Source organism: Lepidochelys kempii, chromosome 7, assembly GCF_965140265.1.
Source record: "Lepidochelys kempii isolate rLepKem1 chromosome 7, rLepKem1.hap2, whole genome shotgun sequence".
Classification (NCBI taxonomy): Eukaryota; Metazoa; Chordata; order Testudines; family Cheloniidae; genus Lepidochelys; species Lepidochelys kempii.
In genome coordinates, this window is record NC_133262.1 from 6,684,906 (window position 1) to 6,705,277 (window position 20,372).

The following is a 20,372-nucleotide window of genomic DNA, read 5'->3' on the forward strand; positions in this document are numbered from 1 at the left end:
TTCTCAACCTGCGGCCCATTCAGCACACAGCTGCAGCCCACGTGACATCCTCAGGGCCATGCAGGTAGTATATAAATGGTTTGGATGTGGCCACAACACAGTACACATATTGAATCTATTTCCCCACGTTAAGTATCCTCACACCTTCTTGTCAACTATCTAAACGGGCCATCTTGATTATCACTACAAACATTTTTTTCTCCTGCTGATAATAGCTCATCTTAATTAAAAAAAAAAAAAGGAGTACTTGTGGCACCTTAGAGACTAACCAATTTATTAGAGCATAAGCTTTCGTGAGCTACAGCTCACTTCATCAGATGGTTAGTCTCTAAGGTGCCACAAGTACTCCTTTTCTTTTTGCGAATACAGACTAACACGGCTGCTACTCTGAAACCTGTCATCTTAATTAATTAACCTCTTACTCCACTTTTTCATGTTTTCTGTATCTGTGTGTGTGTATATATATATCTTCTTACTATATGTTCCATTCTATGCATCCGATGAAGTGGGCTGTAGCCCACGAAAGCTTATGCTCAAATAAATTTGTTAAGTCTCTAAGGTGCCACAAGTACTCCTGTTCTTATAACACAGAGGGAGCTGCTTATGAGGCCCACAATGGTAAATAGATTGAGAACCACTGATTTAGAGAGTGAGTTCATAAAAACATGAACAGTGGCAATCACTTTCTGAAAAATCAGGCAAAAATGCCTCAAGTTTGACAACCAAAATCACGAGGTCACTTGGTCAGTATTTTTTTAAATTATTTTTGCTTTTGGAATATATCATATTGAATCAACACTTTTTGTTCCCCGCCCCCCCAAGGGAGAATATCACCAAACTTCCCTAAAAACATCTTTAATTCCCCTCTTACTTCCAATTATCCAAACTGAACACTGTGCCCGATTACTCATCTACTCATATTTTTGTCAAGCTATACGTTTCAATGTACGTGGAGTAGAACCTCAGAGTTCCAAACACCAGATTTACGAATTGACCAGTCAACCACACACCTCATTTGGAACCGCAAGTACACCATCAGGCAGCGACGGAGTCCCCCACCCACCCACCCATCAATCAAGCACAGACAGAAAAGCACTGTGTTAAACGTAAACTACTAAAAATATTAAAGGTAAAGCAGCATTTTTCTTCTTCATAGTAAAGTTTCAAAGCTGTATTAAATCCATGTTTAATTGTAACCATTTGAAAGAACAACCAGAACATCTTGTTCAGAGATACAAACATTTCAGAGTTACGAACAACCTCCATTCCCGAGGTGTTTTTAACTCTGAGGTTCTACTGTATGTGTTTCAATGTGGCAATTCATTTAGACTGTCTGTTTAACTTAAAATGGATGGTCCTTGGGGTAGGAACTGATTCTTTTTCTGTGTTTTGCCAGGGCACCCTGAAGATAAAAAACTCACCATGAATAAAAACCTCAAATTGCGGAAATGCCATACCACAGCCCGGCTCCGAGGACATCAACCGGAGACTACTAGACCCAATGGAAATGTTCTTGTGTGTCTAAAATTTGTGTTCACTACATACAAATGAGTATATTTCTCCTCGATGCTCAGTTCATTTGGAAGGTGCTGCAACAGAGCACTGGGCCTTTGGAGCATGAATGGGCCCCAGGGCTCCTATTACAGCATCCATTATTAAAGAGCCAAAGGCTGTAACTAATGCTTACATTTGCTCCCACTCATGTACTCTACAAGAAATGGCATCTAGAGCTTCCAGACTCGTGGGTACAGAAGCAGACAGGGGAGATATGTGGTCAATGAAAGGGTTCTCTCTGCACCAAGAGGCAGAAGGGCTGAGAGGGAGACACCAGCTGATTTGGGGGGGGGGGGGGGGAGCTATTTTGTGGCATCTGCCAGGTTTTCTCTTTTCGAACAAAACCAGCAACATTTGGTATAATTGTCATCTCCTGAAAGTGTGTAAACATTGAAGCTGGGCTGCCACCATTTAACTTCCAACACAAACAAGCAACAACCCAAAACAAACATTGCCTTTTGTCACGGATGGTATTTAGCAGCAGTTTGGTCTGGATTTTGACCAATGCAAAAAACCAATGTGTTAATACTGAATGTAGCTCTTTCTTATCTACTCACGGGTCTCACATTTTTTAAAAAATATTTGAATCTATGTCAAGTAGTTTCTCTGATCCTCTGAGAGTCCCCTTTTCAAAATTCTTCTGTTAATTTTTTACAGAGGTGTTTGAATAGTTTTAAAAATATCCCTCATTTCATGATCAAAATTTAAAATACTTCTGTTTGGTTTCAGAGTAGCAGCCATGTTAGTCTGTATCCGCAAAAAGAACAGGAGGACTTGTGGCACCTTAGAGACTAACCAATTTATTTGAGCATAAGCTTTCATGAGCTACAGCGCACTTCATCGGATGCATTCAGTGGAAAATACAGTGGGGAGATTTTATATACAGAGAGAACATGAAACAACAGGTGTTACCATACACACTGTAATGAGAGTGATCAGGTAAGGTGAGCTATTACCAGCAGGAGAGAAAAGAAATCTTTTGTAGTGATAATCAAGGTGAGCCATTTCCAGCAGTTGACAAGAACAGGTGAGGAACAATAGGCGAGGGGGAGGAATAAACATGGGGAAATAGTTTTAGTTTGTGCAATGACACATCCACACACAGTCTTCATTCAAGCCTAGACTTAATTATGTCCAGAGGAGTGGGAATTCTCTCCCCCCCACCCCGCCCCACTACTCCTGTTCTTTCTGTTTGGTTTGCTGTTCTTTGGGTGGAAAGTCACATTATTTCCTATTAATGAGTATTTGGACAACCATAAGGAAGTCAGGAAAATGTTTGCCAGTCTTGAAGGCCTCCAAAAGCTTAGTACAAATGATCATCCATTCAGAAATTTCTACTGGAATTTTGAGTATTTGCAATTTGTTGTTTTTTCAACTTCTCTATCAATTATTTCAATCAACCAAACAGGAAGAGGCAAACCACCCTCTGTGTCTTAGCAACCCAGCCAGCACAATGAATAACAAACAGAGAACAGTCAAAGCAAAGAGTTTATGAACCACCCTTAAATTGGAAATTATTTGTTTCCAGTATCCTGCTAATAATCATAAAGAACATATACATGAAAAGGCAACTTAAATTTGTTTGTGAGAAATTTATGAAACAAAAGGGGCTAAATTCATAACAAATATAATTTGTACTGAATAGTCCACTCAGCTCTCATTATTAACATCATCTTACCCTTACAGCACACAACACCCATTATCCCAGAGGATCCTAAAGCATTTTACAAGCGACATACAGTAGTTATGACCTGACTTTCAGAGGTGCTGAGCTCCTACAGAAGTCAATAGGAGATCTGGAGTGCCCACAGCACCTCTGAAAATTATGTCTGCAGTTCTGAATTCACTGACTCCTATAGCGAAGCATAATTTTGGAATGATAAATGAAAAGCCCTCTCTTTGCACCGAGGAGCTAACACTTACAGAGGACGCATACTATCTTCAAAGCTCCAATACTGTGCTTTGACAATGTTTCCACTAATGGCTTACATCTTAAAAAGTAGTCTCTATTGCATACTATATTAATGCAAAATGGCATTCTGGGGAAGAAATGTAGATAAATACGAAAATTAAGCAAGGTCTTGACATGCAGAATCAAAATGTAATTATTAATGTAATTGTTTTTTGAGCCGTGCCTCTTTTGTCTGCTCTCCAGACGAGCCAAAATGATTGAACTTTAATTTTACTAAAAGTGCCTCTGTTCATCTAATCCAATCAGAGTGCTGGTGTCTGATTAGCACAAGACTAATTGATTCCTGGAAGTGGAGACAGGGTTACAGTGTTTTAGCTGTTTACTTCCCAGACTGAATTTGGCTACCAGTTTCTACATTTAGATGTCAGATCTGGCTGCTGGCTGCCGGAATCACCTAACTGCAACCCACATTGATTAGCAATTGCCTCGAGGAAACTCAGAGTATCCAGGCAACCAAGAGGAGGCCAGGGATCTAGCATCTGGAAGGGGAGGCAAAGCACAGCATAGTTTTGCAGTCGGCAATAAAAGAGAGCACTGAGAAATTAAATTACAACATATGTAAATCAAGTCTCCTTTATATTTCTGATTCTCTTGAGGTGGTTCAAAAGGGGCTAGCTGACACTCAGTCTGGATGTTTTTGTTGGGAATTAGCCAAAATGTTACAATAGGCATATTTTAATTTACGGTTTAAATTCTTGGGTAACAACCAAGAATCTTGCCTTATGATCTCATTGGCCAAATAGGCTGAGATTTTCATTTGGGCTTAAAGAATACGGGGATATGGACACTGAACTCCCCTAGGCCCCATGAAAACCCTAGACATAACAAATAACTTCAAAATTGTTTTCTCTCAAGTGGATGTATCAAAATCACCACCATTACGGTGACCAGCAGCTAACAGAAAATCATTGGCTATCACCCCAACCACACAGCTATTGTTCAATCTATATACAGCTGCATGCAAACAGATTGAATGCACACAACAGTCTATCTTATAATAAATTAAACAAAGATATTCACCGAGCTAAGGCAACTACGATATCCTCCACTTCCCCAGTTATGCTTTAGCATTGCAACACAGTTTGTGGGGGGTGGGGAAGGGGGGGTGTGTGTGGAATTTGATCTTAACAGGCTAGCAGGGATATCTTGGTACCACAGGCTCTGGTTGACTCTGTGAACTCAAGACTCTTTCCTGCAGTCAGGCAGGAACCATTAATGTTAACATAACACTGGGGTATCTGTTGTGCACACAGAGTCTGGTATGTATATACAAACACAGGTGCATACATATAGGAATATATAAATACACACCCAAAAGGGCTGTGAAGTAGTTAAGATTGCCTTACACACCATATGCTAAATCTAACGTGAACCCACAAAAAGCAAGGAACAGAAAAGTAAAGACAATTAACCGTGCATATGTTCTACTACTCCCACCACAAACTTCCCTTAGCATTACAGTGACCATACACCACAGACTATTCAGCTCAGCCTTACTGCTGAGCCTTTTCGCACATACCCCTGTATGAAATGAGCATTTCCCCAACATTGTCGTGCATGTTTGGTGCTCTACGTGGTTATGTTGGATGAGGGTAGTTTGGAGGAGGATTGTGAGTGCAAGGCGGCGCCGAGGGGGATAGAAGGCTGGTGTCCTAGGAGGCCAGAGTGCAGGTTACAGAGTACATGGGCTGTAGTATGTGGTAATTGCAGTGGAAAGAGGTAAGGAGCATGCTCGTGGATGGAAGTGTAGCAGGTACGCATTGTTAGGTGGCTTACCCTTTCACTGCCTTGCCGCTGGGGCTAAGTTCAGGTATGTTGTGTGCATAACGACCCTAACGGCTTCATAACAAAGATTTTTGTGTATTATTTCATACAGGTTTTTTTGAATGCTTCAGTTTAAGGTGGGAGTTGGATGAGGTGGAGGTAGGGGCCAGACCTCTGAAACACAGAAGTACAGCTGCAGCAGAAAATATTTCATCTGTTAGTAGCCGCATGTGAGCCCTTCCTTGCTGCAGGATAAAATGTGACAGAAAGCATAGCTCACAACTGAAAATATTTCATGTGTGCTCAGCGCCCGTCAACAAGGCTTGTGTGTGTCCAGTTCCTATCATCAATTGCTCCTGTATGTGTCCAACCTCCATTGATCAGGCTTGTGTGCATAGCACATACTGTGTCCATAACAGCCAAAAATAACCCTAAATCTTACATTCAAGTGCACCCCTCAAAAAAAGACACTCCCCACCCCATCCTTTGTGCTAGAAGTCCTCAGGATCAACTTCTCTACCAAATTTTGTGTCGACAGGCAATGATTTTAAGAGATATCTGTCCACAATGAAGAGGAGTGCTACTGAGGAAAAAGTTTGGCCAGAGCCAAAGTCGTCCTATTAAAAATGTATGAATCAGTCAAAAAATCCATAGAAAATTTAAAGGGCATGAAAATTACCCTTCTATGAAATTTCACACCAATTGTCTACCTATATTTTGAGAAAAATAGGAATTGATGTCCATTTTAGAATGCAACTGACTAACACTGTCTCTCTCACACACCCTTTTTACCAGAGAAAAGAAAAGAAAACCATGAAGTCGGGGCGGGGGGGGGGGGGAAATCTTTCCACAATATATAGATATTAATAAGTGGATCTTTGACATGATACACTGTAGTGGCTCTAAAGGAATCATTATGATTTATTGAGTCAATCTGTAGTACAGAGACGTTAATAAGCGGATCTTATCTTATTAAGCGGAACGTGTTTGTTCCGCTACGTGTGCATCTACAGCATCTGCCACCCCCCAGTCTTCTGATCTTTCTCTTCATGTTTTCATACCATAGCCACAGCACTCACTCAGGGCTGTACAAAGTTGGCAAGACCCATAGAATGCAAATCAACAAAGAAACTAGAACAATGAAAAGCAGCCGTTCTATAGAAACGGATGGAGGAGGAGGGCCAGTGGACAGAAATATGAGCAGAACAAACACATCAGAAATATTCGGCAAAAAGGAAGTTTCTTGGAATTCAAGTGCTGGTTTCTGAACGCATCCTGGGACTTTTGCTGCTATTCGAGCTGGACCGTTAAGGTAGCTGATTACGATCATTAAGTACTTGTAATCAGGGTCCCTGTCTACAGTAGCCAGTTTGATATTATAGATGCTAATAAGTCACCCATTACTTTTTAAGTGATGAAACTAATGCAGATTACTTATTACTTTTCTTGGCACTCACACAAAGCCTGTCCCAAGAATGAAAGATGATGCCTTGACAATAATGCTCTATAATTTAACAACCCTTCACATATTACACATTACAGCACTTTTTCATCTGAGGATCACTAAGTGCTTTACAAGCACTCATTAATGAAGCTTCATAACACCAGAATGACACTCAGCAGTCACCATTCGACATTTGCAAACAGTACTCAAAAATCACAGCAACCGTATTTCATCACCCTGTGTGTTTGTACAGCACCTACTTCAAATGGGGTGCGGACCCGAAGTCTGCCTTTGGTCAAAGGAATGATGATAATCATTATAATCTGAGATACCAGAGATTTACCTCTGTATTTGTCACAGAAAATAACTGTAGACACATTGCGGTATCGGTTGAGTTTGTAATGGTGATTACGATAGGTGTTACTATTCTCTTCTCCAGATCAGTAAACCGAGGCACAGAGCAGTTATCTGACTTACTCAAATCCACATAACAAGCCAGGGGAATAAGCAGTGACTCAATATCCTGTTCTAACCACTGAACAAGATTCCCACATGATACTCATGGCACCTGGGAGAGCCATGATCTCTTCCTGCTGCAACTCATATGCAAAAGCAATGAGTAACCCATAGCATTACTTCCATGGCATTAGTAGGAACTCTACAAACTGAATGCAGGGCAGGGCAGGATCAGTCAAAAGCCTGCGACTGCAATCATCACTGTGTTCTATTTGCCACAGGGGCTCAGATAAGGCATGCTCTAAATGGACTTTTCCTTTCTGAGGGGTGGGCCATGCTAAACGTATCCCCATGGGGTGATGGCATTACGTTTGACCACCATTCCACCTATGGCACACGCCATAGAATCTCCCAGTATCAAAGCAGTGCCACCAACTCTCACCATTTTAAAGCGCGTCTGATGGTATTGGATGTTTTACTTACCATCCCCCCACTTCCCCGAGCCATTTGGAAGTAACTGCCATACCCACTCTGCCTTCAAAGAGGAAACTATTTGCAGGACACAACCACAAGCTATATTGGTCCTAACTCAGGAGCTAGGCTACATATTCTTGAGTGCTATCTACTGACAATTATCTATTGACTATTTACATATATACCAACAGAACACTCTCATAACAGGTTGCATCCATTGCCCTGCACTCTAGGAAATTCAATCAGCAACAGTTTTCAATCAAAGTTTTGGAGCACCTGATACAATGTTTCCCAATCCAATCTCCCAGCCTTTTGTGGCTCCAATTTCAATTCTTTTCTCTTTTTAAAGCAGAATCCACAGTATCCACGATGGAGTCAATATCCTGTGTGTTCCCCTTCCTCTGATCACTCCCATGGACTGTTTTATAATCCTGCTTTCCCGCCACCCTTTCCCTCAATAAGCTAAGTGCAAGAGAGCTTTTAAAATGTCAATTTTCACAGGGTTTCACTGCTTCTTTTGGCCTTGCCCTCACTGTCTACTTTCCAAGTGCTACTTAGCAAAGGGGAGTGAGGGTGGCAGTGGTTTCTCATCAATTTCTGAAATAAAGACCCTTGAGATATAGCAGGGCGGAGGCATAATGTGCATGTAAAAGTAAAATTGGGATTTGCAGCGGTATCCAGCAATAAACACATCAGTATGTGCCTTGATAAACCCTCAAAAGGCAAACTCACTTTCTAATGTCAAAACACTCTCTATATTTCCTAGACTGTACTTTGATTCAACTACCAGAGAAACTACCAAAACATAACCTGGAAATGCATAACACAAGTAGACACAGCATTTTTACTAATTTAGAATGTTTCTACCTTTGTGTGTTTCTTCAAAAAGTCCTGTAAACCCTGCCTGGAGTGGAGTGTTAGTAGGGGGTTGGACTAGATGACATCCTGAGGTCCCTTCCAACCCTGATATTCTATGATTCTAATCAAACCCAACAAACTCACGGAAGTAACATGCTAATTGAACGTCAATCACACAGTTCTTCATTGCATACCATTCCCCCTTCCATTATGTTTAGGTTGTCTAATTAGATTATAAACTTCCCAGGGCAGGAGCTCAGTCTCTTTTTCCTGTCTGAAAACTATCTAGAGCAATGCATTCTTATTATTGTAAGACAACGAAGAGCATCAAGGTGATAGCTATGTTGGTCTCCAGTAGACATACGTGAGACTCTCACTTTGTTGAGTTCTACCTTCTTCTTTCGTATGGCTTGTGTAGAGCAGCAAGTACAATTTCATCTGAAGTTGATTGAGCCAAATGGCTACATCGGGAGTAGCAGAAATTATTGCAGTTGAGTTCTATGAACCCTGTTTACAGTACAACATTAGTGGCAGTTTCAGGAGAATTCTAACCTCCACACTGATAATATATACAAATCGGGACTGGGGCAGGTAAAGAGGAGTAAAGAAAGAATAAAGTTGGCTTAGAATGAAAAGCTGGACGAATAACCCAGGTATCAGAAGGGTTTAACTTTGTCTTCTCTATTTCTTTTAACAGACTCTGTTACAATCACAATGTTGACTTTTAATTACATCACTGACTGGATCATAATCAAGATCAACACCGGTCAAACCTAATGTAAGGTATGTTTAACAACAACCACCACCACCACCCCTTAAACAAATCTCCCAAAGCTGGAAAAGTCATTCCCTGGACTGCATGTTACATGTTACAATGCATGTTACAATGAAATTGTATGTATCAAGATCCACACATATACATCTCTACTATCATAATTATTTCTTTATTCTCATGGATTTTCCTTTGGAGAGTACAATGGATTTCCACGTGTGCCAAGCACCAGAAAATCCAGTTGACACCAATGGGAGATGAGGCTGTTCAAACTCCTGAAAATGAGAAGCCAAAATTTCACTTGCCTCTACTATACCCACCAATATTAAATTTCCCTGTATCATCAGAAAATGATTAAATCAAGAGCAATATTCTTTCGAACTGGAAAAAAATCTGAAATATAAATAATTATGTTTAATCAGTTTCATAAACATGTGTACTGTGAAATGGCCTTATTTAAGCTGCCCCAGCTGAACACACCATGAACTGAAAACTAATTTCCAGACCGTCCCAAGAGCCAGCTTAGAGACAGATACTCATTTTCCCTTTCAAAGGGGAAAGGTCAAAAGAGGACTGGGATGTGATAGGGATGCAGTTCAGCTGATCTATTTTGAGCATCATGACAAGGAAAACTAATTGAGTGTTATAGATAGACACAGGAAAAGAAAAAAAACGCTCATTTCAGGGTAGTTTTGCTATTGGAACATTAGCAGTGATGCTAATCAACTTATAGCAGCGGAAGAGCGAAGCCAAACTATAAAATTAGTAACGTCATGCAATGCTAAACCCATAAAGATTTGACACTGCAATCATTCCGCCCGGTGCAGCTGTAGGTGAGGATTCAAGTGCAATGTTTAAAGTTGACGCTACAAAGGAGTATAAAAAGATTGGGTTTTAAAAAAATTCAGGACTTTATTATACATCATAAAGAAGCAAAAAAGATGCAAAAAACCCCACATTGCGGGCCATCTTTAAGCAGATAATTAGCTGTACTTTGGATTTCTTTTGCACATATTTTGTATTAGTTCCTTAAGGGCTGCAAAATAAGCATGTCTTCACCCACTTCTCTACTTATATCAGGATCCATTTGGTAGTGTTGATCCGCCCAGCAGATGGCAATGTAGCTTGAGCGTGGTTTTATCTCCTTGTTTTTCTTGCTTTAGTTTCTTTGATGACGCATCACCTTCATCAGTGTTGTAAGGTGATGAAGCACTGCTCTATAAATAATGGCATGCATCTCATTTATCCCAAGGCCCCTTTGCACGGCTCTGTAAGTGTAAAGGGGCACTACAGAAAGTATAAATATAACTCGTGCCCCCTTCAAGGCCCTGTTATGTGGTCAGAGTGGTGCAAAGGCACGGCAGCGTACATGAGGATCAGGCCCAGTGTTTAGAACACTAACTTATGGCCGGAAAACGGAAGTTATTTACACACAGTTCTTAGGTCATCATGCCAAAACAATGGCTCTCACTTTTTATTTGTGAATTTCTCTAGGATTGAATCATGCTTATATTGTAGACAGCACATACACAAGGAGAATCTGGAAGGCTTTCCCTCTCACTGCTATTGTCTCGTAAAAGTTAAGTCCCAGGACTCTGGGAGTGAAAGTCAGTACAGGATCAGGGGAACCACACAACTTCCCCTACTATGTCCCATTGTAGAAAATCACCCTCAGGAGCATAATCAGGTATGTTCCTGATGGAGAACTTGATGGGAGAGCCACACATAAATGGAGATGAGAGGGGAAGGAAACTGACAAACAAGGGTTTGGTAAGGTGCATCGGTGGCTTTATGACAGCACATATAAGAGTGGGACAGAACTCTGGGTGGACCAATACTCTGGAAATAATACTCTCAAACTCCAGGGGATTGGGAGCACCTCAAATCACTCTTTAGCAGCTTTTTTGTCTAGTCAAAGGACCTGGAGAGAGGGTGACGTCTCCTTGGGGAAGGAAAATAAAATCAATTCCAGAAAACCACCCTGAAAAGGAACAAGTCTTTAAATGGACAGGGGCAGAGAGTGAAACAAACAGGGGCTGGATGATGAAGGATGCACAAGTGTGAGGAAAAGAGAAAAAGGGAGACAGCAGGAGGAAGAGAAATGAACGAAAAGGAGGAACGAGGCTAGAGGACATTAGGAAAATGAGGCAGTGGTGTGTAAACTTTTCTGGTCATCTTCCATTAGTATTTCATTTTCTCATATGGTTTCATTTTCAGCGTGTTCTCCTGGCTACCAATGTGGGCGATTTCAACAGCCACTATACTATACACTATACTGGGGTTACTCAGAACCAGACGGCAAATGACTGGTGGAGTGGGCATTAAACAATGACCTTATTTTCATCCATGACCCAGAACAACAGGGTACATTTCACTCGGCTAGATGGTCATGTGATTACTCACCTGACCTATGCTGGGTGACATTACTAGACAGTCACCCCAACCAGCATTGTGGGTGCTCCTGCACAACTTTCCAGAGAGTCAACATAGACCATCATGTGTCCATGTCAGCCTTTGGCTGCCCATTGTTAGAAGCTTAAAGAAAAGACGAACTTTCAGGAAACCTAACTGGGAGAAGTTCAGTGAAACTCTAGAATGAAGTATTGTTACCATCCCCTGGCATTCCATCCTAATCAACAAAGCCTACAACCTTTTCTGTGGAGCCATCTTCAAGGCTGTGTGTGTCCATTCTGTGAGGCTATAGCCCTGTCTAGATTCCTTGTTTAGATACTAAATGTTCCAAACTATTGAAGTGGTATGAACAGTCTGGAGAGCCAGATATTGCTGACCACTTAATAGAGTCCTTAGCTGCTACGAGACAAGCAAGATGGGAGGAAACAACAGGGAATATGAATTTCACCCATTCCCGCCAGAAATCCTGGAACCTTCTGTGTTGACTTGGCACAGCACAACCCCCACCAGTGCTGCCCTGTCCTCCTGTCACCCCAAACCAAGTGGTTAGCCACTTGCTTCAGACTGCAAAAGTTCCCCTGAATAAGCTCGTAAAATGGCAGAGTCACGATGAATGGCGGCAATTTAGATGATGTAATCCACTTCATCAGGGTATAGGAACATTCACAAGCACTGAACCAGACACTGCACTTCGCAACATCAAACCCGGAATGGTGACAGGATACAACAATATTTCACCAGAGTTCCTGAAACACCTTGGAACCAATGCCTGTCAATGGCTATCCAAATTCCTGATACGGGTTATTAATGAGGGTAACCTGCCAAGGATCTGGAGGATGTCAAAAGTGATCACCCTTCTAAAACGTGGAAAGGTCCCACACAATGTTGCAAGCTACCAACCAATCTCTCTGCTATCTATCTTCTTCAAAGTCTGGAGCAGCTTATCCTGCAGTATATATCTCCAGAGGTGGAGACAGCTCTCAGTGTTGACCAAGCTGGCTTCCAGAATAGTCAAAGCACATGAGATCAAGTCCTAGCCCTTGTTACATATATAGAAAACAGGCTGCAACAAAACTTGAAGACAGGAGCTGTTTTCTTGGACCTGACAGCAGCCTACGATACAATATGGCACACTGGTCTTCTGGTAAAATTGTCAAGAACTCCCTTAGCATGGTTTGAATGTCTACCTGTGAACTTCTACTTTGTGATAGGCATGTTCAGGTATATATGGGAAATTGTCTTCTCGATGCATTTGTTCAATCAAGCGGCTTACTCCAAAGCTCCATGCTTCTGCTCACCCTGTTCAATCTGTACACAAATGACCTGTAACTGACTCAGTCATGAACCTATGCGGATGATGTCTGCTGCAGTGCCCCGTTGTGCTCTTTCACCAAATTGGAGAACATCTTGAACACCGACCCGGCCAAGATGGCAGCCTACTGTAGCAGTCTGCACCTCCAACCAAGTGTGACTAAGACAGTTTTAAGCGTCTTCCAACTCCAAAGTGCAAGTGTCTTCCTCAATGGAAAATGACAAACACGAGGCAAAACCGGTCTACCTTGGGGTCACAATGGACCTCTTTTTGACTTTCCACAACTATCTAGAAAAGACTGTTGCCAAAGTCAGGACCAGAAATAATCTAATCAGCAAATGAGCCAGCTCAACATGGGGTGTAGGCACAGACACTTCGTACTCTGGCTCTGGCACTGTGCTATTCCTCAGAGAAATCCTGTGCCCGTGTGTGGTGTCATTTGCCTGACGCTAAATTGGCTGACATCAAACTGAACTCAACTAGGAATATCATCACAGGCACCCTGCGCCCCACTCCTATCCCATGGCTACCAGTTCTGAGCAACATAGTTTCCCCTCGGCCCCGCCACATTCATTGCAAAGAGCGTGCTGCCAGACTGATGGAAAAGCTATGTGCCAGTTCAGGTCCCCGACTATTCACAGACATTTTCTGTCACCCCAGAGCACAGCCTATGTCAAGGCATCCATTGTGGTCTCAACTGCCAGATTGGAATCAGTCAGCAGCAACCCTATGGCGTGCTGAGTGGTCAGATAAAAACATCTGGACTGGTTTCCTTGTCACTGATCTGACAGCTCGATTGCCAGGATTTGCCCTGCTGAACAGATTCCAAACTGGCCAAGGAATATGTGCAGCCAACCTCTACACACGGGGTCTGCACAACGACCCACTTTGTCACTGTGGCCTTCGTCAATCAATGGTGCATGTTGTTGACCAGTGTCAAGCGACTAGATTTCATGGTGGCCTTCGTGATGAAAATGCTATTGGGTGGCTCGGCAAGCACTTCAAACGCTACAAGAGGATGGCTACCAATGTAATTTTGTATGGTAGGTAACTGGACTACCAGCTGGAAGAAAAACTTAATACCACAGTGACGTAGGAATTCTCTATATTTCAAAGTAAGTGTATGAGGGTTGGTCACTAATGCAAAGAAAATGGACTGTGTCTTCGCTAGGATAAAAGGTGTGTGAACGCAAGTTAACCAACTGGAGACAAAATCCTAGCACAGTGTGTAGTTTTCACACAATTTACCAGGTCAAGTTAAAAATTAGGCTTCCCCCATAGCCTAACTTGACTTGCTAATTTGTGTGAAAACTGTGTACTGCCTTGTCTTCACTGGGATTTTATCTTGAGTTAGCTAACTAGAGTTAAGAACAGACTATCTTTTCCTTAGTGAAGACAAAGCCTAAAAAGCTGATAAAGTCACCGGCCTAAACATCTTTATAGCAACTATGTAAGTGTCTCCTTCATCTTATGTTACTGAACCAGTTCCCCACTATGCCATACCTTCATATGTTCCTACTTCAAGAAGAGTTCCACGCTGCTCAAGGTCCAGAAACTCCTGCACAGTCAGAAAGTTATAGTCCACACCAGGCACTTCTCCTTCTCGCGGAGGACGGGTTGTGCCTAAATGGAGAAAACTACAAGTTAGTGCAACATCAATATTATCAGGAATTAAATGGGACATTCAAACATCTTCCAGGGAAATAACAGTATCAGGAAATTAATTCTCCCATGTGAGCTATGTGGAAAGAAACCTTGAGAGTCAGTGAGCGCGAATTCTAGAATTTACAGCCCAACATAAATACTGAATAGGTGCAGTAATTCTGTCCTTTGCAGACATGTATAACCAATTGTTTTACCCTCCTGTATTCGCTGGGCTATGCCAAATGATCTCTTGTGGTGTATGCAGAAAAGACATCTGCCAGAATTTGGTGTTGGGAGCATACCAACAACTGTGCCTGCTGCTAGTTTAACACCTTATTTTACTGACTGTCCTTTGAGTTGCCAGCAAGAAAATTCCTTATGCTACATAAAGTATGTTTCTAGATAAGGAGGCTTCTTTGCAGCTTCTATTTATATGTCTCCAATGCATCAAAACTCTCTCCTTTCACATCTCAGCTCAAAATATCTTTTCTCCCTTGCACGTACCTGTTAATTTCTCCCTACTTTTGCTATTACTTTTTACTTAGCACTAGAAAGTGTTGTGGGGCACAGCTGTTACACAAATATGTTAAATCTCAATCTCTCTCTCTCTCACACACACAGACACACACATACTTCTGGTACAGTAGGTTCACCTAAAAACTTCACTGCAGTTCAAGAAATATTACTGAGTATCCCTTATTTTAAGTACAGAGAATTATCTCAAACTTGTATCATCTCTAAAAACTAGAATGATTTTTTTAAATTGAATCCACAATTTGTTCTAGTAACGGAAAGATTACAAGTTTAAACATTCAAAAAATGTTTGAAAATACATGTGTGTGTTAAGGTTCTCTGGGTAAACAGCTCCTTGCCCCTTCTGCACCATCTCTGCATCACAAAGGCTATGTATAACATAAGCATGAATATATTGAATCAGAAACAGGAATACAGCACCCAACCATTTGTGTGCCTGTCCATGACTGAATGAGTTGGCTAAAGTTCAGTTCACACAAAATGGCAGTGATGGTAGTTGACAGGGAGCGGTATTGCTTTCTCTGTCAAGGGGCATATCCATAATTTGCCATTGAGGCTCATAGTTGGAGTTGGCAAAAACCACACACACACACACACCCCGAACCCGGAAATAATTCAATGGAAAATGGAGACAAATTTTCCTGTTTTTCTACCTCATAACCTTGTGGTTCTCTAGGATTCCTGGCTGCTCCTGGAGTTCCAGATAATGGTGCTAGCCAGATAAGCCCTTATCACTTATATTAGATATAGAATAATATAACCCTTCCTCGCTGAACTGGATCTCCCCACATTCATGTTGATGTGACCTCCAGATTAGATTACTGTAGTAACTCCTTGAAGACCCTATCTGTGACCGGTATCTCAGAAGCTTCACCTAGTGTAGAACGCGGTGGCCCATGACTTCACAATTGTCACCTACTGATCCCCCGGAGACTACTCCAGCTCCCAATTTGCTTCTGGATGCAATTCAAGGTATTGACTTCAATCTACAATAAAAATCTGTATGATTTGGGGTCTGGCTACTATTTCTGAGGCTGCCTGTTTCTCAATGCACCATCCCAGAGACAGAGCAACTGGAACATAGCCCTTTGGTATGAATATGAGAAGACTGGAAACAGGGCTTCCTCACTGATGCATCATCTGTTCTGTTCTCCCCATCAGCTTAAGTTCAGCGAGTGTGGTGTAAGATGAGTCTTTTCACAACTTTTCATTGTGGTGGCATATTCCATTGTGTTTTAGATCACAGGGCACAGTTCATTTAATTGATACTGATTGGTTTTATGTTCAATAAATTGGTTAGTCTCTAAGGTGCCACAAGTACTCCTTTTCTTTTTGCAAATACAGACTAACACGGCTGTTACTCTGAAACCTATTTTCTTTAAGTGACTCCTGAGGCCACAGGATGCGCACATTCTGTCAGTCTAACAATAAATATGACGACACATTCACAGATATTAAAACACATTCCACCTCAGAAGGAAGTGTAGTGTAAGATGCTTGGAGGGGTGTGGACATTTTTGGCCACAATCAATCTGCTGGTTCAGGAAGAACCTGAAAGCAGCAGAAAGCCGTAGCACCAAGCATGACTGCTCATTATTGGAGCACTCTTCCTTCCCACAGGCAGAATCTCCCCAGCCCAGGCATCTGCCTCAGCCCTCCATGAAAAGCCTGAATTTCATGACTGAATATGGAAAGAGGTGGGGGATCTTGGGAATTTACAGGGGAGACTGAAGCCCAGAGAAGCTGTTCGGGCATAATGTTCCTGTCCCACCGACAGCTTGGCAGGTGTTTTCTCGAGTGCCAGGGAAGGGGGAAAGTTGGTTTAGAAATTCATTTGAAATATGGTTCAAGAGGTCACTCCTGAGAAAGCACGGTGGAAAGAGGATGGGAAGCAATGTTGACTTTACATCACCTTTGCACTCCTTGTATTCTTGGGCTGTCTGGGCCACTCTTGCTGATGCTCTAGCTGCAACGACCCCCTCCTTACAGACCATCCGCCAGCTAAGAATAGCCAGAACATAGCATGCGCCAGCCATACCCTACTTCCCCCCCCGGCACACCTGAAGTAGGGGCTATGACAGACAGTAGGGGAGACGGATGGCACAGACCTAAACTGGAAACCAACTTACACACTGGGTATTTCTAATGACCTGTTTCCGTCACCTTTTACTTTACTTTGCTGGAGCAGTGTAAAGGGGCTAAAATGTAACTGAGAATTAGACCCTATGTCTTTCCTCATCCAGTGTAAACGTCAAATGTCACCCGGGGCCATTGCACACTCATGAATACAACGCATAGGACATGATTTATCGTGTAACTTACATATTAAACACAAACAGACAGATAAGAAGGGGAATAAATTATTTAATAAAATGAAGATCAGGGAACTTCAGGATTCATTTCAAACCTTCCCATAATTTCTTTATTCCTACCTTCCTGCAGAGACTATTTATTAACCATTTTCTTTCCCTTCTTCTGTTTTTTATAATGGCAAAACTGCAGCTAGTGGTTTACTGTACTGGCTGGCTTTTTCACATGACAATTATATCTTTGCCATAATTCCTCTGAGCCATTTGGATGGATCTGTGTGTTTCATTTCAGTGTTCTTAATTTCCTGAAAATGTTCAAGTCAAAAAAAAAAAAAATCGCAGGTGGGCTTGTTATCAGCAGGACTGTCTGTGACTCACCCTGAATGCATTAGAAATGCTGAGCCGTAGCGTAAAAAGGAAAACATTACATCAGCTAGATAACATTTGTCACCTCGCATCAGTCTCCAATAACGAACGTAAGGAAATAAAACAACACGTTAGGGTGTCCTATCTGGGGGAAGGTTTAAAAAAAAACAACCAACAACTTTCCATGTTATTGTCTAGCACAAAGATTGTTCTCAGATGCTTGTGCTGCTATCCATCCTGCCTTGAATCTGAGCAAGTGTTACTGACTGTGATTCAGGAAGAAAGAGGGAAGGGAAACCCCGCCTCCTCCTTTCTTGTAGCAGAATGATAGGCTTGCCGGCTGGACACACGCCTGGCAGATGGCATTTCAAAGAGTTTTCATGAACCATCTGGGATGTGTACAATGATTACAAACCACACTTACAACAAAGCCAGAAGGGTTTCTTCTCAACAGGAAAAAAAGAAAAAAAAAAAAGCCAAGCAAATTCTATTCCCTATCTCAGGAAGGGCACGCTAAAAATAACCAGTGTCTTCCATTCCGAGATCGGATATGGCCTACACACAAATGCATGACTAATTTGTAGCATGTATGTTAGAGATCACCCCCAACACCTTCCCAGTCAGGAACCTGTCACCGTAATGTTCTGCTGATGAATCTGAAATAGTAATTAGGTCCTTTGTTATTAATGGGATTTAATTATGTGCACAGCACAGGACCTTTCTTTAAATTCCATTTCATCATCTTTAGAGTACGATGGTCTTTGCTGAGAAAAGACTCGGAGGATCATGGTCCACTTCATCAGAGCAGAGCAGCACTAATGGCAAATTAGAACATGGCTAATGGCAGAACTAATTAAACACACGAAGCTTTGTCGGCTACCCTGGCCGGAGAGAGATGTTCAGCTTGAAAACAGGAGCCAATCATATTTAAATATGTTAACCTGGCTGCCATATTTGCACTGAAATATTTAGCAGCATCAAATGTTACTGCCATTAGATAGCAATTTAGCTAATTAATTTGTGCTATGCCCTGCTGTGAGACTCGCTCAGAATTGCTAATGCTGCAACAAGAAGGCACCGAAGGAAAGGCTGGGTGGTTATGGACTCCTCGTGTGCATTTTATGGTTCATGAATTTTTACGATGTTTGGCAAAAGTGCTCCCTGTTGTATGAAGGTAGCTAGTGACCTTACATTCACAATCTAACCACTTGTACCTTTTCTCCTGCAGCCATAAAAAGAGACTGCATCAGCACTGCAATTTGCACCATCAGCTTCTCCTAAGAAGGGGTACTGAAAACGGATACTAGAACATGAATCTGCCTACCATGGTTCTGAATTCAGTAATAGAACAGTGTCCACTTTAAAGACAAAGTGATATCGCCATTATATTGCCTATCAAACAACCGTGCTGACAATGATCCAACATAGACCTAAAGGATAGCCTGGCCAAATTGTTAATAAGAGATTCAGAGGCTGTTTATCTCCTTATCATTCTATCATAGCCTCATGTTAAGTTGTTAAAAGCCTTTGACACCCTGCTGCTAAATTAATCAGAATCTTACTTATTGTAATCTAAGCATAAGACTTCAAGGAGCCCATAGTCAGTCACCTCAATTACCATCTTGTTAGAAGAAAACAATTCTCTAGCATTGTAATGCAATTATTGCACCTAATCGGTCAACAGCAAATCATTTAGAGGTTGATTTTCAAAGGTGCTGAACACCCTCACCTCCCATTGACAGCTGTAATTTTCGTAATCTCCTCACCTACTCCTGTTGGTTGCTGTTTAGAATCCAACAGAGCACAGGGACACACACCAGTGTTTCTTAAAACTATATAATTTGCAGGAAAATATCTTTATACTCACTGCCTTCTAAGAAGAGGCTGCGCTCAGGCTTCATTTAAAACCACAGAGCTGACACCTAATTAGAGACTTGCATACTCAGACTGGATATTAAGTTTCACAACACAGTTGCTGTACATTTTTCCTCCATAGTTATACAAAGGATGTTTGCACCTTGTCAAACAAACAGTCTGTAGCAAAAATTATGATGCAAGATGCATGAACAGTAGCATCAGATTGAAAAGACAAAAAAGCTAAGTTTTATGGTTGGAGTTTTATGAGATATCTTTCGGAGTCTGCTTAGAAGCAGCGTCATCATTCTAGTGTGTGTTCTGGAGGCATCCCAGAAGGTTTTCTGGCATTTGGAGAAGGAGGTGGCCCCTGGGAATATTTTCAACAATCAGGGGAAAATAATGTTGTTTAAAGGTCACCCTCTTCTCTCAGGTCATTAGATAATTTGGGAAGTCTATTTTGTCTCTTTTGCATCTGTCATTTAAGTCACCAGATAAACGAAGGGCAGGGCAAGCTCTGCAGGCCTGCTGATGGCAACAAGACAAGCAAACAGACAGACAGAAACAACCTGTTCTGTCTCCAGAAAAGGCACCCGATTCATGGCTAGGCTTGAACAAGAATTGCTCATATATGGCATATAGTTAGA

At 41.8% G+C, this 20,372-nt stretch overlaps 1 protein-coding gene across 29 annotated transcripts in view; it reads right to left on the bottom strand.

Annotated features, from left to right (window-relative positions):
• Window positions 1-20,372, bottom strand: part of MAGI1 (membrane associated guanylate kinase, WW and PDZ domain containing 1) — a 481,666-nt gene that overhangs the window by 101,704 nt on the left and 359,590 nt on the right. For all 29 annotated transcript variants that reach the window (XM_073351013.1, XM_073351009.1, XM_073351027.1 and 26 more), the window contains one exon: window positions 14,522-14,641. In XM_073351013.1, coding sequence (XP_073207114.1) covers window positions 14,522-14,641 — 120 coding nt within the window. The remainder of the gene's footprint in view (window positions 1-14,521; window positions 14,642-20,372) is intronic.